Source organism: Tetrao urogallus (assembly GCF_951394365.1).
Source record: "Tetrao urogallus genome assembly, chromosome: 15".
Taxonomy (NCBI): domain Eukaryota; kingdom Metazoa; phylum Chordata; class Aves; order Galliformes; family Phasianidae; genus Tetrao; species Tetrao urogallus.
Genome location: NC_136828.1, coordinates 13,675,853 through 13,702,141, shown reverse-complemented (window position 1 = coordinate 13,702,141; position 26,289 = coordinate 13,675,853). Strand labels below are relative to the sequence as shown.

General features: G+C 38.6%; 1 protein-coding gene across 1 annotated transcript in view; it reads left to right on the top strand.

Annotated features, from left to right (window-relative positions):
- TRRAP (transformation/transcription domain associated protein) overlaps nt 1-26,289 on the top strand; it is a gene marked incomplete at both ends in the record, with an annotated part of 71,695 nt that overhangs the window by 10,935 nt on the left and 34,471 nt on the right. Inside the window, 32 exon segments of the mRNA XM_079543012.1 lie at nt 59-250; nt 1,935-2,100; nt 3,301-3,557; nt 4,437-4,637; nt 5,457-5,608; nt 6,320-6,519; nt 7,261-7,478; nt 7,600-7,797; nt 8,466-8,726; nt 9,754-9,915; nt 10,420-10,516; nt 10,953-11,074; nt 11,602-11,772; nt 12,955-13,028; nt 13,030-13,045; nt 13,883-14,002; nt 14,347-14,466; nt 14,791-14,955; nt 15,349-15,530; nt 15,780-15,978; nt 16,396-16,524; nt 17,031-17,297; nt 17,818-18,024; nt 19,213-19,371; nt 19,457-19,591; nt 19,786-19,896; nt 21,146-21,292; nt 21,766-21,979; nt 22,644-22,769; nt 23,973-24,119; nt 25,126-25,325; nt 26,088-26,209. Coding sequence (XP_079399138.1) covers nt 59-250; nt 1,935-2,100; nt 3,301-3,557; nt 4,437-4,637; nt 5,457-5,608; nt 6,320-6,519; nt 7,261-7,478; nt 7,600-7,797; nt 8,466-8,726; nt 9,754-9,915; nt 10,420-10,516; nt 10,953-11,074; nt 11,602-11,772; nt 12,955-13,028; nt 13,030-13,045; nt 13,883-14,002; nt 14,347-14,466; nt 14,791-14,955; nt 15,349-15,530; nt 15,780-15,978; nt 16,396-16,524; nt 17,031-17,297; nt 17,818-18,024; nt 19,213-19,371; nt 19,457-19,591; nt 19,786-19,896; nt 21,146-21,292; nt 21,766-21,979; nt 22,644-22,769; nt 23,973-24,119; nt 25,126-25,325; nt 26,088-26,209 — 5,237 coding nt within the window.

Here is a 26,289-nt window from a genome sequence, read left to right as displayed (position 1 = left end):
AATCCCTCTGTTCCTTTCATTGCAGCAGCATTAATTCCTCTGTGGTTTCCTTTTATAGATAGTTGCCAACTCCTTCTTGGCAAATCCTACCACCTCTGCCCTCTTTGCAACAATTTTGGTAGAGTATCTTCTGGACCGACTGCCGGAGATGGGCTCTAATGTGGAACTCTCCAATCTGTATCTCAAGCTGTTCAAGTTGGTGTTTGGCTCCGTCTCGTTGTTTGCTGCTGAAAATGAACAAATGCTGAAGGTAAAGGTCATTTAGATTTAAAAAAATAGATAAATCTGTTTTCACTCTTAATGTATTCTTCAGATGTTTGAAGAAACTCAGCTTTACTCTCTATATCATTTGATAGTCTTTTCATCTTTGAACCACTGTTAGCACCATTGTTCAAGCAAGCAATCCGTTACTGCTTTATTTATGAGGCAGTTTCTGTGAATGTTTGGCACTGTAGTGATGTGCTAATTCTGAATCTGAATGGCTGAGATGCAAGTAGCCTGGTTGGGATTAGCACCTACTTCATAACTTTATGATCAGGACAGTTACATATCTCGTGCTTTTTTTGTCTTTGCCTTATTAACGTGGGGATTTTGCTTAGACTGTCACTTCTGTGTGGTAGTGACTGGTTAATTCACATCATGTTTGGTGACATGGACCTCTTGAGTTAAAAAGTTTTGGGATGTTGCCAAAGTCTGCATTGAGGAATTCTACCTTTCTATTAACAACATGTTGCTTGCTTGTTCAAAAAAACTTGTTTTATGTTGAACACAATTATTTCTCTTAATATGATTAGAAATAATGTGTTCTGAGCTTGAAGCTTTCTTAAAGCTGTGAGAAACAGCTGCCTATATAACAGAAAAACTTTAAAACGTTGGTTGAACACTGCTCCTTCTCTCAACATTTATCTCAATTTCCCTTTCCCTACCTTAAAATAAACACAGTTCCTGATAGAGGCAACTATATAAAATGATTTTTCTGCTTAATCATTTGTTATTGCAGGATTAGTTCAGTATTTTCAGGGCAGAACAGAGTAGGGATGACTGCTTTTCCTGATTCTTTGGAAGATTAATATGAAGCAGTGTTCCTAAGGAGGATGAGGCAATATTCATATAATTTTGGTTTAATTCTTCTACCATCAGAGTCAAGGTCATTTGGATTTTATAAGCTGGAGGTCCCATTTGAGGGATGTGATTTACTGCCTTCACAGTTTCACGCTTCTGTTACATTTTTGTTTCAGCAGGATTGATGATGTGGGCCTTGGGTAGACAATTAAATTGAACGATGAAGGCTCTCTGCAGCATTTGTGTAACAATGTGGAGCACTTTTAGATGTGAATTAAATCCAGAACTGTGTCACTGTTTGTACCTGCTCGGGGAGGATCCCTGTATTTCTCAACTGTTGTTAATGATTCCTGGCACTGTTGAAGTCCTCTGGTCCGTGAGGCTGCTGATCCTCACTCTTCCGGTTCTGGAACTGTTTCTTTCCTTTATAAAAGTTAGTTTTTAAAGTAATACTACTGCATTCACCAAAAAATAAGAATTAATGATGAAGTTAGATCTGCATTAAACTAATATGGTGAAATATCTTCTGTTGTCATTCTGACGCTGCTGGCATTTCTGCTACCCATCCTTAGGAGCTCTAGAGCAAATGTGTTTCGTAGTGTTTGATTTGTGGGTTTCTGTTTTAATACAGATTGTGCTTGGAGTAGCAAGCAGACTTGCTTGTTTGGCTAATGTGAAAGCAGTATTTAATTAATTGATGAATGCTATGTGTTCTTGGTCACACTTCTCAGCAGCAGTATAAAATTAGGATGGTATCAGAGTACTCGGAGAAACCGAAGGGTTTTGATCTGAAGTTGTCTCATGTAAAGTCTTACACTGCAGAGATGATAAAATTGATGATTTATTAATCTTAAAGCTTTATTTTCTTATAGCCACATTTACACAAGATTGTGAACAGCTCTATGGAACTTGCACAGACTGCCAAAGAGCCCTATAACTATTTCCTGCTGCTCAGAGCACTGTTCAGATCTATTGGAGGAGGCAGTCATGATCTGTTATATCAAGAATTCTTGCCGCTGTTACCAAACTTACTGCAAGGTAGAACAATACCTTTATTCCCCCTCCCAGTTTCTGATCTTTTTATGTACATAGTACTCATAAAGTTATGTTGTGTAATTTGAAAGAAAAAAACGACACGAAACCAAACGTTGCTGCTGGTTTTGAGCTTAGCAGTTGATTAAATAACTTGGACGTGGCTTATTTTCATTTTCTGTCAGCTGCTTCAGGCTCCATAGTTCTGGCTGCTTCACAACTGCTGCTGCTTGTTTCCTGCTTTCTGTTGTGGGGCTGTTGGTTTTTGTTTGCTTGTTGTTTTGAGCTGTGGGGTGGCAGGAGGAGCAAGGTTGCCAGTCTGTCACTGCTTCTGAGGGAAGAGCACTGCTGAGAGGCTCTGGCTCTTCTGTAGTTGTGGGTGTGTTGTGTGCACTTGCTGCTGTGTGAGAAATGTACGTGGGGGTTGTGTTTCTAGCAAGAAATAGGAAAGTGAATGAGTCTTGATTAAATGAACTTATGTGCTTGTGAAGGCCGTCTTCCAGAGACGCTGGATATGACCAAGGGAATGGGGAGAACTACTTAAACCTATGGAGAAGCTAATCTGAACGACTTTGGGAAAGCAAAATCTATGGTTTCCCCTACATCTGCAGGGGGAACCTGCTATTGTAGTTAGCAAATATTTCTCTTACATTTAAATCGTTATGTAAAATATGTGACAGTGTAGAGCTGCTAGCTAAGGTTGTGGAATATATGAAATCTTCTGCTGGGTGGGGGGGAGAGACTTGGGGCACATATTTTGTCTGTATGGAAGAGTGGATGGACATTCACATAAACATGTTATGTGTTAATATTTATTTTCAGGAGCCCGCATATTTTAGAAACAAGAAGGTTTCAAATTTATACTGAAGTGAAGTTGAGGCTTGGATCAGGCTGTCTTTTTGCTTTCATCCACTCTATTCAAATGCTGCTTTATTTTGACACTTATTTGATATTCAGTTCTAGTGCACACACAGATCTTCTTGTATGTACATGTACTTACAAAGCATTCACTGTGTAGAGTCCTGAGATGAAATTTGTCTTTATGATGGTGTTATGTTTTCTAAATACATTGCTTAGAGATAAATAAGCTTGCCGTACTTGAAAATGTCAGGTTATTTTGAGCTTAGGAAACAGTGACTTCTGAACATTGAATTGTGGACTGTTGTTTTTTTTCTTTTGAACGTGTAATTTATCCATGATTTTCAGGACTTAATATGTTGCAAAGCGGCCTTCATAAACAACACATGAAAGACTTGTTTGTGGAGCTGTGCCTCACTGTGCCGGTCCGTCTGAGCTCACTGCTGCCATACCTGCCGATGCTCATGGATCCCTTGGTGTCAGCTCTCAATGGATCTCAGACCCTGGTTAGCCAAGGCTTAAGAACACTCGAATTGTGCGTGGATAACTTGCAGCCAGACTTTCTGTACGATCACATTCAGCCGGTTCGAGCTGAGCTTATGCAGGTAAACCACATTTTTTCCCATTAAACCACAGGAGGTCGTCAATTCACTACATGTTAGAATGTTAGTGGAACTCTGATTGTGAGAACTGGAAAAAACTGTCATGGGAAGCATAGCTGTCTGATTTGTATGCAAAGCACTATTTGGTGTTGTGCAACTGAAAACTGAAACATTTAAAAGTGAATTGAAAAGTGAAACAGTTAAAAATGAATCTTTTCTCCTATACCTCCTGGTAAGAAGTTAAAATTAAGGCTTGGGACTCTGTAGGAAGAATACTGCTACCTAAGATGAGTTGGAATAGAAAATGATGAAGATCTGGTAAGATTAGTTACCTAGTTACCTTCAGCATGCTGTGATTGACAACTGTATGCAATCTCCATATGTTCAGAGATGATTGTATTTATAGTGTGGCTGAAATTTGGAGCAATGTTATAAGTGTCTGTTTGCTCTAATAGTGCTAGCGTATCCTTTTGCCTGTAAATATAATATGTACTTCATTTTCTTTTTAGATTTAGAAGCTAGCTCTGAGGATATTTCACTTGGCCCATGTTGGTTCTTAATTTTTCTTACTGAATTCATAATGTCATCTATCTAACATTAGCCATAAGTATGACATTGCATTTCATTGGGGCAAAGATTTTGTGATTGACCACAGCAGTCAAATCTAAAACTGTGCATAGGACAATCTCCTTATAAATCAGGTCACCTGTTTTCAACAAACTGCTTTCAATCTATCTGGAAAGTGTTTTTTTCTCTGGAAGATATGCAGGACCAAATATCAGATACATGAATAAGTGGTTTCTGTGACATTTTATTGCACTGTAAGTTGAAAAATTTTGAAGTGAGCCTGGTCTGACCTTGTTATATTTGAACTGCTTGCAGGCTCTGTGGCGTACGCTGCGCAATCCTGCAGACAGCATTTCTCACGTGGCTTATCGTGTCCTTGGTAAGTTTGGTGGGAGTAACAGGAAGATGTTAAAGGAGTCACAGAAACTACAGTATGTGGTCACAGAAATTCAGGGACCCAGCATCACAATAGAATTTTCGGACTGTAAAGCATCTATTCAGCTCCCTATGGAAAAGGTAAGGACTTGAGCCAGAAGTTTGCCAGTCTTTTTTTTTTTTCTTTTTGTCTCCTTTAAACTGTTTTATATCATCACTCCAAATAATAAATGTAAAGATGCTGTTCTGCTTCTACAGAGCTTTAGGCTAGAGCTGAACTGACAAAAGTAGATCTTTCCTGTGCATTTTTCCTCCCTTCTTACCTTTTTGTGTGTTGGTTAGATTAGGAGCAGGATTCTGCTCTAAAATCTTCCTGTTTTCTTTGTGAAGTGTACCAAAAGCTTATCATAGATATTCTTCAGTGATTATCCTAATGACTTTAATGATTTGGCTTCCTTTGTTGTCTGTAGGCTGGGTATAGTTTTTCTAATACTTGCAGAAATACTTTGTACTTGAAGTGGTTTTCATCTGACAATCTCAGTGTCGTACAGATGCTTTGTTCTCACTAATTACTGCAATCTAATCTGTGACTGTAATTTGGGATCAGAGAATTGAGCTGGATTTTAAGTTAATTTAGTTTGTGGGGTTTTGATACATTTTCTGTGATTTTCAATAACAGCTCCACAAGTAGGTGTGATCTGAAGCAGTAATTGGATTTTTGTACAGGCAGCTGCCTCTCTTTGGCTCCATACAGCCTGCAGGCTTAAATACAGCTTGGAAGAACAGTTGTTTTTTTTTTTGAATGCACATGGCTTTACTGATTTCTCCTCTGTACTCAAACTGATGAGTTGAATATGTATAAATATCGTAATTGCTGACATCTTCCTATCCTGCCAGGTTTCACTCAAACCAGGTTTTCCAGTACATGTATGTATCTGACCTGTAACCTCTCCTTTGTAGGCAATTGAAACTGCTCTGGACTGTTTGAAGAGTGCTAACACAGAACCGTATTATCGGAGGCAAGCTTGGGAAGTAATCAAGTGTTTCTTAGTAGCTATGATGAGCCTGGATGATAACAAACATGCATTATACCAACTTCTGGCACATCCCAAGTATGACAATTCTTTAAGCATAAATGCGTATGTAAAATTTATAGTGTCTAACCTTATGTAGAGATGATGTATTCTTCATACTTGTGTATGTGATGGTTTTGGAATACTTTGTCATAGAGCAGCTGAGGGTTTTTATTGAATTATTTTACATCTTTAAAAATCTTAGTTGTTGGTACTTAATGACTTTTTGCTTTTAGACAGCTTTCACTACAAAGTGTGTGCTGGCTGAGTTGCTAAGGAGCATAGTACTTGTTTAATTTGGACTTGTTAGACTTGACGCACACGTAGCTTTGCAGTGAGTAGGCTTTATTGGGGTGAAGATTTGTTACAAAATATTTCAATCTTGAAAGATTAAAATCAAATGTCATTTTAAAAAAGGGAAAATGTCAAAATATTGAAAGTGACATTCTGTAATTGAGTTGTAATGTGATGCCTGTATACCTCTCACTTGCAATATACGTGGCTTCTTCTGAACCGCTGGCTTGAAATGTTTGTGATGAAATTGAGCTGTCCATCATGTGAGACCAGTGGTTGACAAAATTGATACCAACTGGGTGAAGCGATCTAGATCTCTGAAAATGAGGGGAAAACTGGAGGTGGAGAAGGAGTTTGATACAAAGAGCAAACTGTAAATCAGGTACTCGATGACGTTTGTGGCTGAGCTGCTGAACCGCACTTTGGGACGATGGTGAACTGAATTTTCTCTTCCAGCTTCACCGAGAAGTCCATCCCCAGCGTCATTATTTCCCATCGGTACAAAGCTCAGGATACTCCGGCCCGTAAAACGTTTGAGCAGGCGCTGACAGGGGCGTTCATGTCAGCCGTGATCAAAGACCTGCGGCCCAGCGCTCTGCCTTTCGTAGCCAGCCTGATCCGCCATTACACCATGGTGGCCGTGGCCCAGCAGTGCGGTGAGCGCAGGGCAGGGGCTGCGGGGCTGCGGGGCTGCGGGGCGGGGAGACGTTTGGTTGTCTTGTGGTGCTCACTTTGAAGTGAGCCTGGATGTTGTGGTGGCCTTTGGGTGGTTATGTTGGTTATGTTGGTCTGGCGTTGTGGCCCAATTCTGCTGAGCAGGGAAAAATAATTGAGCAGGTTTTTGAAATTGCCTCCTAATAATGTTTTCAAAATACTGAAGCAAACAAATTAAATAGGGTTTGGAATTGTTGATGTTTCCAGCGCATTTGTGTAACTTGGCACATGCAGTTATTTTTGCAAGTGGTTTTTAATGTGGTTGTTTCCACTTGCAGTTTTAGGGTCCTCTCAGAGGAACCAAGTAAACCTGCCCATGAAGTACACTTCTTGTTTGGAGTTTGACTGTGTGACAGTTGGGGAAAAGACATAATACGAGCGTATTACTTCATTGTTACATTAATGTAACCTGAATTTCTTAAGATTCTTCATTTTAATTAAATATTCTTAGGAGACCTCTGCAGTGCATAGGCTAGTAAGTGGAAGAAAATATTGAAGTAGATACAATCTTTTTTCTTGTGAGCGAAGAATGCCTTATAATCCATTTATATGCAAATTGGCACAGTGCTCACTGTTTTTGCCATCCCTTAGTCATAGGAATAGTAATCTATTTGAAAGACTATTCATATTGAAATATCCATTATTTTATCTTCTTCTTCCTTTCCCCCCCATACCATTTGCAGGTCCTTTTCTGCTGCAGTGCTATCAGGTTGGAAGCCAGCCTAGCACAGCCATGTTTCACAGTGAAGAAAATGGGTCGAAAGGCATGGATCCCTTGGTGCTTATTGATGCCATAGCAATCTGCATGGCTTATGAGGAGAAGGAGCTCTGCAAAATAGGAGAGGTGGCCCTAGCAGTGATATTTGATGTTGCAAGCATTATCTTGGGTTCAAAAGAAAGGGTAATATATATTTCAATTTTCATCTATATGATCTACATTCAACCAGTTCAGTTCTGCCTCTGAGACACCAGAGGCTACCAATGAGCTGAGAAAACAAACTGATAGAATTCTTTGTTTGCAGGCTTGTCAGCTTCCCTTGTTTTCCTACATTGTGGAACGTTTATGTGCTTGCTGTTACGAACAAGCTTGGTATGCAAAACTAGGAGGTGTGGTGTCAATTAAATTTCTTATGGAACGGCTTCCACTAATTTGGGTCCTTCAGAACCAACAGACTTTCCTGAAGGCACTTCTCTTTGTTATGATGGACCTAACTGGAGAGGTAAGAAGTGAATATATCACAGAGTTCCGGGGAAACTAGATTTTTTCTTCAATTTGTACAAATTAACCTTTTCTAATCTTGGTTTTACTCAGCTTCAAAATATATCAATAGTGCAGTAGTTTTGAGTTAATTCTAGTCATTTTAACTTAAACCAAGTCCTGAGTTTAGGAATCATTCCTTGCCCTGTCCTGCCCACTTTGCCAAAGTTATTGAAATTACATTTGATTACATTAGCTTATTTCTGAGTATAAATGTACTGATTGCATTCAGATCAGTGAAAGAAGATGATTCACTGTAACTTGGTCTCTGTGAGTTTTTTTTCTCCTGTGCTTAGTTTGAAGGTGTTGGTATTATCTGAAGGCATTATGTGGTTACAATTACCACAAAACTGTCTGCTTGACCTTTTCTTAGATGTGAATCATACAGTAACACCATTGCTGAAGTGTTCCAGCTCTTAGAGATGGTTTGCACAGTTGTGTTCCATCACAGCTCACAGCTTTGAAAAGGTTGCTGGGAAGTGAATAATGTTGTTTTTAAACTTAGTGTTTTTAGCCTTTTGCAGAGGGTTCATCAAAATCAAGTGCAAAGTTTGTTGTTGATGAGTGTGCTGATTTACAGTCTTTGTTCTGTATTTTTAAAAATGTGAAAAATTATTTATGATACCCTAGGTTTCCAATGGAGCAGTTGCTATGGCAAAGACCACACTTGAACAGCTTCTGATTAGATGTGCAACTCCTTTAAAAGATGAAGAGAAAACAGAGGAAATCATAGCAGCACAGGAGAAGTCTTTCCATCACGTAACACACGATCTCGTTCGAGAAGTGACCTCTCCAAACTCTACTGTGAGAAAGCAAGCAATGCATTCGTTGCAAGTACTTGCACAGGTCACTGGAAAAAGTGTCACTGTGATTATGGAGCCACATAAGGAGGTAAGCAAAAATACTTACTGAGCATCCAAGCAAACCTGAAGTTGTTCAGCAGTTTGGGTTTGCAAGATGCTTTTCTGAGTACATTTTTACGTGTTAGTGGATGAAGTTGTTACTGCTTTGATAGGATATGTTTTCATTCGCTGTGTTTCATTGCTGTAAAATATACTGTGGCTGGAGTACTGTAGATGTACCATGTACATGTAGATGTACCATGCCTGATTGCTTAGTCTGTATTGCTTGTGTCTCAGGTTGATTTTTTTTCTGAAATTATGGGCTGTGTCCCCTACTGCCAATCAGACGTAGGCAAGGCCAAATGCACGTTTTATTCTGAACCTGTATTTTCTGTTATTATCTAAATCAGACATATTGCCATGCCTTTCCCAGTCCAGAAAGAGATTATGTAAATCAAAGTTGGCTGAAATCACTTTTTGCTACATACTCCTTAAAGCTGATAGCATTCATTCTCTTGCAATGCTAGTAAATGTACAAAGGCCCCAAAAGCCACCACAATGTGTAACATTATAAATGTCATTATTGCAATTTAGGGAACGCACCGAGTAGCCCCCTCATTAATATCTTATTTTGCTGAAGATTTTTATGTACGAGAGTGGGAAGTTGGTGGAAAAATTCTGCATGTTTTTTTTTTTTAATGCTTTTAAGAGTTTAAAATGTTCTTGTTTTTGTACTTTGTACCTTTTTTGTACCTTTTGTTTTTGTTTTAAATGCTTATGTTTATGAATTTCTTTTCTGTATGTTGCTCATAACATTATATGAGCTATTGCCATAGGTTTGTTCAGAAAGAGTACATGATAATTGAACGTAGTGAGTTGCTTCCCCAGCTGACAGTGAGATCAGGTATTTCAGACAAACACTTTTCTTCACTTAGTGATTTCTAAAGAGGTACAGCTGGAGCTCCAGTAGCAAATGGGTGGGAAGAAGTGATCATCCCTAATGGTGTCTTAGTGGCTGGGTTTGTGGGATTGTTTGAATAGGCTGCTAATGCAGTATTCTAAATTGCATTGTGTAGGTCCTCCAAGATATGGTCCCTCCTAAAAAGCATTTACTCAGGCATCAACCTGCAAATGCCCAGATTGGACTGATGGAGGGGAATACATTTTGTACAACCCTACAGCCTCGATTGTTCACAATGGATCTAAATGTTGTGGAACATAAGGTTTTCTACACAGAGGTACTCTAATTTTATTTTTTCATATTTGAATGCATATACTTAAGTAATGATGGTGTTGTCAGAACTCTAATTGCTACAGATAGAGATTACTGGTGTATATTTTTGCTCTCTTACCCCTGTCCTCAGTATTCCTTGTGTTCTACTGCAATGCAGGATGCAAGAATTCCTGCAGACATGTCCTTTCACAGCCTGTATTGTATAAGCAGCATGTTTGCAAATGGACCTGCTAGGTACTGGCAGACTGTAAAACCACTAGTTTGTTGCCAGACTCTGCTACAGTGGCACTGTGAACGGCTCTCTTGCCTCTGGCTAACCATTAGTTTTCATGGAAACTTACACTCTAATTTCAAGTAGAATTTTTGCCTGTTGGTGAAATTTGGGGATTGTAATTTGAATAAATGTGTCTCTTTGAGGACATATGGCTCGAAAGATAACTGATAATACTGTCTCAGTTATCCCTAATTCTGTGCTAAAATGATTGTCTGTCTTCATTTTTTCCCCTAGCTTTTGAATTTGTGCGAGGCTGAAGATGCAGCCTTAATGAAACTGCCTTGTTACAAAAGTCTTCCATCTCTTGTACCTCTTCGGATTGCTGCATTAAGTAAGTGACAGTTCATAAACAAAGTTGGCTATAGATAAGTGCCCTTCTGAGCAGTGGGCAGTCTTCTTCCCAAGACCAGTAGAAAATTAGAGAGCTTGAAGACTGATGACAGCTCCCTAGAGGTCACAGTTTAATGGAGAATAATGGGGAGGTAACACTCTTTCTTAGTGAGTAGGATTTGCTTTGTGAAATTAACCCAATTTTTTTTAAGATTAATTATGTCATCGGGGACACTGTAAAACACTCCTAATAGACATTCCTTTTGTTTACTATTTTATGATGCCTGTCACTTTTGACAAAGCACGCTGGGCTTCACGTGTCTGTAATTTAAGATGAAATAAAAAATACTTGACGAGAATAAGTGTAGAATTAGGGGTTTTTTTTTCCCTCTTTTGAGGTTGAGTTTACAAAGAGAATTTTACTTTGATATTTGCAGATGCTCTAGCTGCATGCAATTACTTGCCTCAGTCAAGAGAGAAAATCATTGCTGCACTTTTCAAGGCACTTAATTCGACAAACAACGAACTGCAGGAGGCAGGAGAAGCATGCATGAGAAAGGTTAGTATATTAAACAGTGTTGCTTTTGATTCTGTCTTCCTGGTTGTGTCTGTCACCTTTTCTGGGATAAATCCATGTCCTTAGGATGTGCCACTATAATGGAAAATACTGTATCTGGCTGCTTGTAGCTGGGTTTTCTTTACCTTTTATGTTTCTCACTGTACATATGAATTTTAACAGAGAAATTTGCTCCATTAGCAGATTCGGAGCCATTTCTTAATAAAGCAGCTTCTGAGCAGCTTGTCTGTAGTTTTACATTTAATTTATAACAATGGCATTTTTTTTCAATCGTTAGCTGCAATTAAGACCTCCTGCTTGATTGTATTATGGAATGTCCTGCTCTACACCAGGAATACTGAAATGCTTCCCAAATCCATTTTTCATTGTATGTGCCACTAGTAATAATTATCTTGTAGTATCCACGTGTTCTGAAAATACAAAGTCAGTGGAAATTACTTTAAGGTGCTTGTACAAAAGTCACTAAGCTCTCTGCTCCACCTGTTATTTGAACCTGTACTCTCCTGCAGTTTTTGGAAGGGGCTACAATAGAAGTTGATCAAATTCATACACACATGAGACCTTTGCTTATGATGCTGGGAGACTACCGAAGCCTGACGCTGAATGTTGTGAATCGGCTGACATCAGTCACCAGGCTTTTCCCAAACTCCTTTAATGATAAATTCTGTGACCAAATGATGGTAAGCCCATTTTTGCGGTGCTTTTCTTTATTATTATTGTTATTATTTTTCCTTTTTAAATTCCTTTAGCTTGCATTAGTGTTTTAGGAAAGACAAAGACCAACTCTAGTGGCTTAATGTATATAGTGTAAAGAAAAGTTTTTGTTCCACCATTAATAGGAAACATGAGTCTCTTCAAACATCTACATGGTTAGAATTTGGCTTAATTTGTGAAGAAATATTACAGCTAGAAGTTAAGAGGTGTTCTTGTCTACTGGAGTTGAAGCTAATTATGTTAAGGTCTGTTTGGCCAAATTCCTTTGTTAAGCAGTGTACCAGCAGTACAGTATATTAAGTATTCCCTTGAGCACGTTTTGCTTCCTAGCAATCTAAGTGTGTAAGTGTTTCCTTACGTACAAAGCAGTGGAAGCTATTGCCCTTCTTATCTCATTTGCAGTTTTAAAAGTTTTTCTGGGAAGTCTGTAATCTTTTGCCGGGTATTTTTAAATATTTAAGTGCATATGTATGATTTTAAATAATTATAAAACCATAAACCTATCATCATTGTCCACCTATCATCATTGTCCATGTGGCTTTGGATTTTTTTGCCTTTTAATGTATGTACTTTTATAACCCTTCCTTTCTTGGGTAGGGAAAGAACTTCTAGCGATCTCTGAAAGTCAGCATAGTTCCAGTTTCTAGTGGTTATACTGGATTGAGTATCAAGGGTCCTTTTGTAGGCATTGAACGTCATATTTGTGTGTTCTGCATAGAAATGAAATTGGTGCCAGCTTCAACTGTATAGTGCTTTGGTTTTACATTAAAAAATAAAGTTCCTGGGTGTTTTCTAATAACAATCCTTAGCATCCCCTCTTGCAAGCTTCAGTGCAGGAACATGTTCTGGTCTTGATGTGCAAGACATACCTGTCTACATTTCACATACTCTACTCACGTACGGATAAATGGCAGCTTTTGCAGGTGATATTCCAACCTTTTTGGTTTGGAATGCATTGAAAGTACTTGAAGTTGCAAACTGTGTGGTTTCAAATAAACTTTTCAGTCTGAGGGAGTAAAAATAATTTGTCATTTTTCCCTTTGTTTCCCTCAGTTTTGCTTCTGTTTCTTTTCTTGGGGTATATACTGTCACTTGCTAAAATGGAGTGGTATTATTAAAAGAATAACACTACTTGTCTTTTTTCATAGCAACACCTGCGTAAATGGATGGAAGTTGTAGTGATTACGCACAAAGGTGGACAGAGGAGCGATGGAAATGTAAGTTAGTGAGTGCTTTTATGTGGGAAGACAAAGAGGAAACAAATAGTATTCAGGAATTACAGAATTCATTCACTTGTAAATGCTGCCATAACTGATGTGCAATGATATTTTCTTACAAGCCACTACATTTATGTATGTTGAATAGATGTTAGAAATCCTAGTGTGGTAGGAAGAGCTTCCTCCCTGCTGCCAGCAGGTTCTTTGGGCTCTCTTCTGTACTGCTTGGTGTGGAACACCATTTCCCTTTTCCTATGGTGGAAAATCCACAGTATGGTTGTCTGAAATGTAATTCACCTTCAAATTACATAATTATAATCAAAGGAAAGCACAGTATTATTTTGAACTATTATTTTGAACTGAAGAGTTCATTATGTAGTGGGGGAATATCTGTTGGGAAGGCAAGACTTTTGCTAAGTAGCCAGCTGTTTGCAAAGGCACAGAATAGTGCTAGGAGAAATCTATCTGTCATGTTCTTCAGGTCTTACCTGGGGTTGTGGTCTGGATACGAAGAATAGTTTAGAATGGAAGGTCTGGCTTTTTGATGCATGAACCAAGCGGTGCAGAGCAGCAGTGAGGCGCTGGAAGCCCTCATCCCTGTTCTCGTTACACAGAGTTTAGCTCTGACCTTAAGATAACACTTTTGTGACAAAGAAAACAAAATCTTTGTATTGCAAGTGGGAAGGACAAACTTCCACAAGAGAATTTATTCCATCCATCGTGGTAAATAGATATTGCGTATGCATTAACCCTTGCTGGATCTGCTAATACAGAGAGGTAAAACCAGTAGGATGCTTGATACAATGTTCATCTGTTGGACGGGTGATATTAATTTAATCTTACTTCTTTTTACCTGTAGGAAATGAAGATTTGTTCAGCAATTATAAATCTGTTTCATCTGATCCCAGCTGCCCCTCAGACACTGGTTAAACCTCTGCTGGAAGTTGTGATGAAAACAGAACGAGCAATGTTGATTGAGGTAAAAGTGGAAATTAACATTGCTGGTATTTTTGCTTTGCAATATTTTTAAATGCTATGCGTTTTCCACATAGTGAAAAGATTGGATACTAAAAAATCATTTAAAAATAAAGAGAAATGCTCCCCAGTCCTCTCAGGAGGTGTCACTGTTTGTTGTTCTCTCATCAGAGAGTTTTGACATTATCAGAAAATCCTGATCATGGAGGTTCTGAATGTTTTGTATCTGCGTAAATGCCAAAACAAGTGCTCCTCCCATTAGCCCCTCTGTGAGTGCTGTTCAATTACTAGACAAATAGAAACAGTCTGCATTCTGTGTTTTCAATTTAAGCATTGTGAATTTTTCAGGCTGGCAGTCCATTCAGGGAACCACTGATTAAGTTTTTGACGCGTCATCCATCCCAGACTGTAGAGCTCTTCATGATGGAAGCCACTTTAAATGACCCACAGTGGAGCAGGATGTTTATGGTAAGCTGTAGGGCCCCTGATCTTCAAAAACTTCTGGTTGATCGCATTTGTGATCTTTCTTTTTTTTTTTTTTTCCCCTCGTATAACCTTAAAATCCTGTGGCTGGTGTTATTCCAGCACGAGGTGCATATTATTTATTTTGCATTTCTTTATCCACAGCTGTTGGTTTTACACCTTTTCAGATCACATGGGATAATCACTGGAGTTATGTGGCTTAAAAGCTCTGCAACTTCAGTGGTAGACAGAATGCCGAAGGGCGAGACAGCATTTTGGTATTTTTGCTTTTAAAGGGTGAGGTTAAAATCCTTTTTTCTCCTTCTTCAGAGCTTCTTAAAACATAAAGATGCCAAACCTCTCCGCGATGTGTTGGCTGCTAACCCAAACCGGTTCATCACTCTCCTGTTACCTGCTGGCACCCAGGCCACTGTCAGACCTGGTTCTCCAAGCACGACCACGATGCGTCTTGACCTTCAGTTTCAGGCTATCAAGGTATTAATTTGTGTTTGTTTGTCTGCATTGGATAATTGAAATCTCTTTAGCAAAAGGCCTCTTACGTAGAGACTTTCAAGTGTGTGTGCACATGTGTGTGCTATGCCTGATGGAAAGATACTTGTAACAATGTAAGGTGTTTGTAGTCACAGTGAGGAAAGAAGAGATTTAAATGAATTATTGTTATCTTTAATTAAGTATGATACAGGAGAGAAACATGGCAAGGTAAACTGTCTTTAAAAAAAATTCAGAATTGATCTAAATTACGTTTTGTTTGAATTTGGATTGTTTTAGAACCCTTAATCTACCTGAAAGAATTGCTTTTATTCACTGCTTCCACTGGCAGGTCTGTTGAATACTGATTGTGCATTTGTCTTGTTTTGCTTTTGACAGATCATAAGTATTATTGTTAAGAATGATGAATGTTGGTTAGCAAATCAGCATTCCTTGGTGAGTCAGCTGAAACGTGTGTGGGTGAGTGATGCTTTTCAGGAAAGACACCGTAAGGAGAATATGGCTGCAACAAATTGGAAAGAACCTAAACTACTAGCATATTGCTTGTTGAATTACTGCAAGTACGTAACAGCATTTATTTCCTATCATTTCTGTACAAACAGGGATACTAAAAATGCTTAGCAGTTAATGAAGAGAATGTCTAGCATATTTCGTAATACTGCTCTTAGCTCTAAGCACATACCTCTAGCAGTGCCTGTTCTTGGTTCTCTGCTTGTTTAAAACCAGTGTTTGTTTTTTCATCAAGTCACCAGTGTAGTGGTTTAGAAGGAATTTCTCTCGACAGCTTTTTATTTTCTGTGTTTTTACAGAAGAAATTATGGTGACATAGAGCTGCTCTTCCAGTTGCTTCGAGCTTTTACAGGCCGTTTTCTCTGCAATATGACTTTCTTAAAGGAATACATGGAAGAAGAGATTCCTAAAAACTACAGTATTCCCCAAAAACGGGCTTTGTTCTTCCGCTTTGTAGACTTCAATGACCCAAACTTTGGAGATGAGCTCAAAGCCAAGGTAGCTAAAGCAATTAATTCAAAGTAGTCTGGTATTTAGGTTTAATTTTCTTCTTGAGATCTAGGGCAACAAAATTCACTTGCTTAAATGTCAATGAGTTTGATAATTGGCAGAGCCACTTAGGTGAAAATATCATACCTGAAGAAGATGATAATAAACAGGGGCAGCAATTTATCTTGCTTTCAGTGCTGACTGATTTAGTTCGCACTTTCTAAGAATCTTTGCCCTTGGAAGAAGGAAAGGAGGGGGAAAAATGGCATATGCATCTGCTTATTAAGCTGTTACTTACAACCTCCTTCTGTAGCAATGTCTCTGACATGCACGTTTGCATAGGACCTTACTTTATGTTTAGCCGTTATGTTGACTGCCACTAAAAGGGTGCAGTGCTTGAGGGTAATGGTTCTGTTTGTTCTGTAGGTGCTGCAGCATATCCTGAATCCTGCTTTCTTGTACAGTTTTGAAAAGGGAGAAGGTGAGCAGCTGTTGGGACCCCCAAACCCAGAAGGAGACAATCCAGAAAGCATCACTAGTGTTTTTATTACAAAGGTATTGATCACTGTTTCTGTGGGTGTTTGAGGGTTAAAGCATTGTTTATCTCATTTGGCATCTCAGTCTGTTTGACTCTCATGCTACTTATAAGTAAGCATTATGATCAGTTACATCCCATCAGAACTTTGAGCTGCTATGAGGTCTATCAATCACCTGTAGGATTAGACTAAAATTTTCAGTTTATTTGTGGTATCTTTAGGATTTGAATGTATTCATTTAGAAATGAGCCTCGTATGGCTGTGATTCCACTCTTTCAGCAAGCAAAGTTTTGTGTGATTGACTGTCAGGATCTTTGTAATTCCCTTTGGTTTTGTTGAACTGATGATCATTTGCCTATGAAGTTCTCACCTCAGAGGGCTGTTTTGTATGTCTTGAACTTGAAAAAAAAATTATTAGCTTTCTTAAAAACAACAAGGAAACACTCAAAAATCAAAATATAGAACGTTTCTTTTATAGATATTAAAGCATTCCCCCCTCCCTTCTTTTCTTGTTCCTGCAACCAGGTACTCGATCCAGAAAAGCAGGCGGATATGCTGGATTCTCTCAGGATTTATCTCCTGCAGTTTGCCACACTTCTGGTTGAGCATGCTCCTCATCACATCCATGACAACAACAAAAACCGAAACAGCAAACTGCGGCGCCTGATGACGTTTGCTTGGCCGTGCCTCCTGTCCAAAGCCTGCGTGGACCCAGCATGCAAATACAGTGGACACTTGCTTTTGGCACACATCATTGCAAAATTTGCCATACATAAGAAGATAGTTCTGCAGGTATTGACTCAGTGTTTGTCTTCATACCTTTAGGAGATGTTGATAAGTTCTGTAGTGTGCTTTCTGTTAGCGCAGCAGGAGGTGCACAGTCCTTTTGGATACTCAGTATACGTGTAACAATTAAATTCGTCCTCATAAATCAAGTACAGAAACACAAAGCCAAGTATTGGAACAAATTTATTTGGAGATGGCAGAATAGAGATAGAAGTAGAAGACAAGTGAAAAAGAGAGGTTAAAGGAGACAGTGAAAAAACCTCCTGGTTGAACTGTCACAGTCAGTAATGTTTCTTCACGTGAAAGATGAAGACAGAAATGTCAGCTGAGAGTATGGGGGTGAAGGGGAAACTTCAAGTCAGAAAGTGGGGAGAGAGAGAAGGATAAGTGGTATGTAAAGGATACACAAGTATATGCTTAAGTAAAAGAAGTGTTGTTTCAAAGTTACATTTTATACTCTTCCTTTTATAAGCGCTTTTTGTAAATACATGTAATATTAATGTTAACCAGAAACCTTTTTTGTTAGGTTTTTCACAGTCTTCTAAAAGCTCATGCAATGGAGGCCCGTGCTATTGTCAGGCAAGCAATGGCTATTCTGACTCCAGCTGTGCCTGCTCGAATGGAGGATGGCCATCAGATGCTGACTCACTGGACAAGAAAAATCATTGTGGAAGAGGGTCATACAGTTCCCCAGCTAGTACATATTTTACACTTAATAGTGCAACATTTCAAGGTACTTCTACCAATTATTCTCATAGTCACTGTCATAGATACTAAAGTGGTACACTGCAGTTGGATTGGGAAATGTTATAATCCAAATTACGTAGCTTAATTTCAAGAAGCATCTGCTGTCTGCATTGGTATTCAATTAAAACGGAGAATTATTGATGGTACGTAGCAAATTCTGATGTGTTTTCACTTTTGGTTATGTTCTTTGTGCTTCCCCTCTTGTCTAAAATGTTTTTTGTATCTGGTATTTGTAAAAGCTTTCTTGGCATGGCTCTTTGAGCTGCCAAACAATCTCCCCACTGAGTGCATGCGTTTGAAATGTCATTTTAATTTAAGCCAAAGCTGTACCTGTTCCTAGCCAAAATAAACTTCAAAATAAATAAATTAGTTTGCATATGGAGCACAGTTATGTGATTAAGGAGCTGATTAAGGTACTTGTGGAGAAGTTTGAAGGTGAGCAGTGGAGCTTGCAGTGGATTGCTGCAGTAAGGATGGCTGACTTTTGTTTTTTTTTGTCTAAGTTGCTGGATGAGGCAAGTCATGTGTATGTTATTTCTTGAAAATTGGAGTGCATAGCTTAGTTTAGAAAGATCCTAATTTACTTGTTAAATTACAGGATGTAAGACTGCTCCTTATGTAGTGGAAGAATGGGATTTATTGTGATTCTGATTGCCAAAATAGAATCCTGTAGTGCTCCAGTATCGTTTCCTTAAGCCTGCGTTGTTTGTTTTCTCTGCTAATTACAACTGTGACTTTGAATTTGCCATTCTGTTAGATTTCCTTTTGTTTAGAGTGATTGAAGTTAGAACTCAAAATGTGTCTTATATGTCATGCTTTAGGAATTGATGGCTCACATATCTGCCTGTGTTCCAATGTGAGCTTTGGCTCTCATTAGGGATTGGCAAAAGAATCAAATCGCTTGTCCTAGAGAAAGAGCAGCAAACAAGTGTCTTCAGAAGAACAACATCATAACTAGGGAGTTCAGTAGTCATGACTGAAAATTATAGCCAAAATTGTGTTTTCAGGGCACCAGTTGCTTTTCCTAAGTACAGTATTCAGATACGGTACAGATTTAGGAAACTTTGGGATTAAAGCTGTTTTACCATTCTGCTTAGCTTTATTTCAGCACTGTAGTCTTTGTGTAGGATCTGATTAGTTAATGGCTAACATGATTGTAAAACTGTCTTTTCAGGTTTATTATCCAGTCAGACATCACTTGGTTCAGCATATGGTTAGTGCCATGCAGAGGCTGGGCTTCACTCCCAGTGTTACAATAGAGCAAAGAAAATTAGCAGTGGATCTTGCTGAAGTAGTTATTAAGTGGGAATTGCAAAGAATTAAAGACCAGCAGGTAGGAATTCTAAATATACTGGTAAAGGTTGGACTATTATACCATTAAATACTCTTTATTAACATGCACTTTGCTGACATTTCAGCCAGATTCAGATATGGATCCAAGTGCAAGTGGAGAAGGAGCAAGTTCTACCTCATCAGCTGTTAAAAGAGGACTGTCTGTTGATTCTGGCCAGGAAGTGAAACGATTCAGGACAGCCACTGGGGCAATCAGTGCTGTAAGGAAAATTTGGGTTTTGTCCAGAGTCTCTGAGGTTGTAACCTGCACTGCCTAATCCATTTAGTTTTTCCATGTAACTTGGACCTCGCTAAATGAATGGCTGCACTTTTAGGAAAGCTTTTGAATCTATTCTGCTTGTTGTTAGATTCCTCGTGTTATTGATTATGGGCTTTGTGCTTTGTACACATGCAGGTGTTTGGACGCAGCCAGTCCTTGCCAGGAGCTGATGCACTTCTTTCCAAGCCGATTGATAAGCAGCATACGGATACAGTCGTGAACTTCCTGATTAGAATTGCCTGCCAGGTAAAACAGGTTTATTCTGATATGCCAATACTGCTGTAGTGTGAGTAACTAAAACAAAAAAAAAATCTTTTTTCCTAAGAGTATGCGTGTGCTTGGGTTATTCTAGAATTTGTGTGCTTGCATTCTTTCAGTCAGGCTTGAGATTTTAAAATTGCACAAAAAATGAAATGTTACCATTTTAATGAGGAAAGAAATTTAATTTGATAACCAGCGCTTGCATATTTTTCATTTCACAAATGATTTATGGTATTCATGTGAGAGGTATGCTTCAGCTTCTGATGTGCTGTTGTGTGCTTACAGCTTCGTGCACTTTGACAGTCAGACTTGGAATGTGAACGATTGCGAGCCAGATTTTGAAATTGAAAGTGTCTCCATCTTGCTGCTTAGCTGCTCACTTCTAGCATTTTGTTTGTTCTTTTCTGTTTTCAAACAAGTGCTATATTGAAAGTGACGTGCTTGAAATAAACCTGTGTAGCAGAAATTGGCTGGAGCCAGGGAAAGGCTTCAAAAAAATTCCCATAAATTTGTTTGTGTGCTTGCTCATTTCTACAGACTGTGCTAGCTCTGCTCACTAGATTCAGTGGAAAGAAAATTTTACCCAAGAATTGAAGAATATTTGAATAGTATAATAGGGAAATAAGGAAAGACTATGTCAGTTATGCAACTAAGGATAACTTTGTAATGGCATTTTCAAGATCAAACATACGAAACTTCTTTTCATGTAGCATATCAAGCCTCTTAAATTTTGTTAATTCTCCTGGACTGGGGCAAGCTAGCTGAGTGTAGCTCAAAGCTTGAGAATCATATGGCTTCTGCAGCACGTTCAGCAGTAGCCTGGAATTTTATGCATTGCAGTTCATTGCAGAGAAACACATGCTTTGAAGTTATAAAGAGGAACTTAGTAAAGAGCTGTGTATTTTTTTGGATACTTTCCTAACAGTCAAGATTAACTAATTTTGGAAATGTTTGGAGTTGCAGGAATAATCTATCAGATTAAACTACCAGGTTGAATTTTTAAAAATATCTTTTAGTTGGATGATGTCAGGTAGTTAGCTAGCAATTTGCACTTAAGTTCTGATGTTCGTTATTAGCTGTTATCTTTCTTTGCCATAGAATGCTGTGTGACTACAGTGATAAAAGTGCTTAAGCTCAGCCATTTCGGAAGGAAGGAATTAAATGCTTGCTTGGAATGCATAATAAATGAATTAATTGGATGCAAGACATTTTGTTAACTCTGATTAATTACTAGGTAAATGACAACTCAAACACTGCTGGCTCTCCTGGGGAATTGCTCTCTCGCCGCTGTGTCAACCTTCTGAAAACTGCTTTACGACCAGATATGTGGCCAAAGTCAGAACTGAAACTGCAGTGGTTTGATAAGCTGTTAATGACTGTGGTAGGTAACAGTCCAGTTCTGTAGTGCGTTAGGAGTCTCCAGCATGTATTGACTGAATGCTTGCACAGCCAGATATTTAAAATCTCTCTCATATTGAAGTATTTTTTAATTATTACGTATCTAATTTCTTGTGGATTTCAACTTTAAATTGTAGATTGATCTTTATAGCAAAGTGTAGTTGTGAATTTGAAACAAACCTTGATGGATTTAATGACTAGTTTCATTCAGTATCGTTTCTTGGAAAACTTGGGACTGAATTGCAGTACACATATTTACAAATAATTTGTGGCTTTGTGTTATGGAGTGGAATGGGATAAAGTCAGTGACCGAGAGTAGACATTTGAGCGCAAGCATTTGATGTTTTGAGCTTGAATGTCTGTAGTCATTCTATTGCTTTGCATCTCTTAAATAATTTTCAGTGCTTTTTGTCTTTTCCTACCCACTCATTGCCTCTTCATGTGTGTTCTCTTTAGGAACAACCCAATCAAGCCAACTTTGCCAACATTTGCACTGGCTTAGAGGTCTTAAGTTTCCTGCTCACTGTCCTGCAGCCCCCTGCTATCCTTAGTAGCTTCAAACCCCTGCAACGAGGCGTGGCAGCTTGTATGACGTGTGGGAACACCAAGGTTTTGAGAGCAGTGCACAGTTTGCTTTCTCGCTTAATGGGTATTTTCCCTACAGAGCCAAGTAGGTGGTATTTCTTCCTCCTTGTGTCCTTTATAACTGTGTAACTCAGATGATTCAGAGTGGGGTGAAGGCACTGTCTGCAACGTGCCAGAATTCTGTCCTATGGTCTCTGTATTTAATGGTCAGTTTTAGTTTGCACTTTCAACCTCTGTTTATAAAGAAGCTGAAAATATAATCACGTGGAATACATCATTATCCATTGACATAAAAACTTAACCTGTGGCTGTCACAGCTTTGGTTCAAGAACTGCATTCTATGATTTCAGTGCATTTTTGCAGTTACGGTTTTTCAGCTTCAAAAGTACAGTGAGAAAACAGCTTTTGTTTTGTTTTGTTTTGCTGTAACAATGAAGAGAGTGAGCATATTGCCTACTGTCTTTTATATTCTGTGTCTTAATATAAACTAAGTCCAGTCAACTTAAAAAACTTTAGTGCTTTAGATTCTCATCCAAATGAATTATTTGGAAGTAGTGGAACACTTACAGAAGACACACTGGCTGTACAATCAGGAGGTCGTATCACTGCAGGGTCTGTTTGTGCTGTTTGGTTTATTAGCAAGGTAAAGCTCCTGTGGTGGTGCAAGTGGCTGTTGTCATTGTTAACTGTTCCTTGCATGTTCTGTGACTGATTATTAAAAATAAATGCAAACTCTGTAAACTTTGCAGGTACCTCAAGTGTAGCTTCGAAGTATGAAGAACTGGAGTGCCTTTATGCTGCAGTTGGAAAGGTTATTTATGAAGGACTTACTAATTATGAAAAGGCCACTAATGCTAACCCTTCTCAGCTCTTTGGTAAGTTTCCCACATCTCTAGTAGAAATATGTGAGTTGGCCCGTTAATTACTATGATCTTTGTCTCTAGCTTGTCTTTTCCATATGGAAATTAAATCTGCTAATGAAGAGGAAGCTGTGGGAAGCAATTGGAGCTAGCTCATGAGATGAGCTTGGGATGTGCCAGCTATGAAGGAAGGGACTGGGGGGTTCATTGCAGTCTGTCCTCTCCTGGTAGTTTGCTTGGGAGCAGTTAGTGAAAGTGGAAACCTGCTGCTGTGCTAGATGGAAGCCATCCGTACTCAAAGTACATAGGAATGAAGCAAAGCATTGAGATTAACCAAAAGATAAAGTAAAAATAACTGAAAGCTTCTTACATGGAAAAAGAAAACCACAACCAGGGCACTACTGATACCTTGATATTTCAAGGATTATGTGTGAACGTGCTTATGTGTTACCACATTATACTTTCTTTTTCATTGTATTTGAGATATTATTTATCAACAGATTTGAAAAGTGTAGAAAGTCTTATTTGTTTCTAGATCACAAATTTTCACGACATGAGAAATTCTGAAAATACTTTAGTTAAGCAAGCAATGGAATGTTTGGTGTATCCCACTCTGCAGTGGTCTTCTTTTCTTGTTATTCGTAGTTATTTGACTGCTAGAAAGCTCAGTGATACCTGACAGTGACATATTGGAATCATTCAGTCTGGCCCAGAACTGGTTGTGTTGGTAATAAAGATCTGAAATTGCACAGTTCTGGAAAAGTTGCTGATTTAAATGGCAAATGTCCTTCACTGTTCTACTCTGTGGTCTGTGCAGATTGTTGTAATTTGGCTTGGGAACGGCTATTTGTCAGGTGTCAGGATGTGCTTCAGGACAAACGCACCCACAAAGATGCTTTTTATCCTTTGTCCAGAGCTTGTTTAAAAGAAACACTACAGTCTAACCTTCAAGTGGTGCAAATCTTTTTAATTCTGTATTTAAGAAGCTTTGTGTGCTACATTTTGTGCATTCCCAAAGCGTGCCAAAACTGGCTGTTCTGTAGTGTTCATTTCTTTAGTCTAGAATCTGTAGGTTGGATGTCCCACTCCTTTCCACGATAGCACAGCCAGAACACTTCCCATGTTCTCTATCAGAAAGAGCAGTCTGCACTGAAAGCCTCTCACTCATATTATGCTCAATTAAAGTTTTGCTTCCGTTACTTTTGTTCTCATCAATAGGTACTTTAATGATTCTGAAATCTGCCTGCAGTAACAATCCCAGCTATATTGACAGATTGATTTCGGTTTTCATGCGATCTCTGCAGAAGATGGTCAGGGAACACTTAAACCCACAGGCTACAGCAGGAGCAGCAGAAACAAACACAGGTATTCCATTACATAGTTCAACGATGTTAGAGATTAGGAACATTGTAAAGTATTAAAATCTCTTAATCCTAAGGGGATTCAAATGACTTGGCAGAGTTTTCTGTCCATCTTAAAAATGACAAGAGAATTAGTGATAAATATTGCTGAAGTACTGAAGGATAAAAATGCACTTTGAGTTCCTATGCCAGCTTAAGACATGAGCTGCAATGAGTGGTTTGTGAATACTTGAGCTGTGGCATATGTATAAAAATAGTGAAATTTTTCCAGAGTTGATGGTACTCAAGGGAGGGAGGCTGACGAGCAACAGAGGCACTGATTGTGAAATAAATTTGCTGAAGCTGATGTCTTTGTTTCTATCCTGAAATAGCACCTTTTTCAGCCTATACAGTTCTATCATCAAATGAATTATGTCATGAGCCATTGAAAAACTTAGATGTTCCTATGGAAGGAACTACTAGAGAATGCTGTTATTTATGAATGAATAAGCTACTGAAGAAAACAATTCTGAAGAAATGCAGCCATTACATTTCCAGACTATATCTAGTCAAGTAGATTTAAACCTTGCAAATTTTTCTGGCAGTGGGAAACAACGAGAAAATTATTAAAGTTGACTGATAAGAAAGGCAGGAAATTAACAGAACCAGATGGGTGTGCTGCATCATTGAGCATTTCTTTCACAAGTTTAGTTGCAGTGTTTAGGTATTGGAGTTCTGTAACAACTTTCAGCAAAGCTTTATGGACATGAAGCCTCACAGACCTGCTCTTTGGGTTCTAAGTGGGTGATTTCTGTTTATTTATTTACTAATGAACAACTCTGTGTTCCTGGTTGCTTAAGATTGGAAAGTGATAACTGAAAATATTATTTCTATTTCCAGAGATCTGTGTCCAGGCAATAGGTTTTATTTCTTGCCACTTTTGAAATTACAGTGGCTTATCTTGGAGATGTTTTTGCTAGGCATTTCAGGCATGTATGTGCAATTGTAATGGTTTTTTGCATTCACAGCAGGTACAAGTGAACTGGTAATGCTGAGCCTGGATCTTGTAAAAACTCGCCTGGCTGTGATGAGCATGGAGATGAGGAAAAATTTTATACAAGCTATTCTAACATCTCTAATTGAAAAGTCTACTGATGCAAAAATTCTTCGTGCAGTGGTAAAAATTGTTGAAGAGTGGGTGAAGAACAATTCCCCAATGGCAGCTAATCAGGTAAATTGGGAAGGAGAAAATCATGGCCATGCTCAAATACTGAATACGTGCATGTTATAATTCATCAAGTGTTGGTAGGGAGGATTGCAAGGACCTGTTACATAAGCTAATGTACCCTCTTTGAGGTTTTGAATATTTTGTATCCCGTGTGAAAATAACAGGAGTTAAAGATGTTCAGTGTGTCACAGACTTCTGTTAGGCGTTCTGTCTTGAATGTGGTTTAAATAAAGGCTTAAAATGTTTCACATCGACTTGGATAGAGAATCCTTCTGGAGGAGGGTGCCTCTAATGCTGGTTTAAGTCATGTTATTCTTGTAACATTTTGCAACCTCCTCAACTGGCTGTGTTGTGTATCAGTTAGAATTGAGCACTTGACAGTCCAGTGCTTTATAAAGGGACCTACATTTTTAAAGATATACATTAAATTTTTGTGACCATCTAAACACTTGAACCTACATCTGCCTGCTGTAGGGAATCTGCTTCAGCAGGGGGTTGGACTTGGTGATCTCCAGAGGTCCCTTCCAACCTCTTCAATTCTATGATTCTGTGATTTAGCTATAATTCTGAAATTCTCTGGCTTACGTTGGAAGGATAAATGTGTGTCTTTTCTTTTTAAGAATGGTGACCTTCTAACAAGCTACCTTTCAGTACTTCGGAGTGAAAGAGTGATTAAAAATGGTAGCTGAGATGTACTTAGAATATGCCAGTTCTGTGCATGTTTTAAGGTGAACTGACAAAATTAATCATGGCTTCTTTTAACAGACACCTACTCTCCGGGAGAAGTCCATTTTACTGGTGAAAATGATGACTTACATTGAAAAGCGTTTTCCAGAAGACCTTGAATTGAATGCCCAGTTCTTAGACCTTGTTAACTATGTCTATAGGTAATTATAGCAATTAATCATTTATTTCAGCTTATTGGTTCATAATTTGTACTGTAGATGACCTTTATAACATACCATCA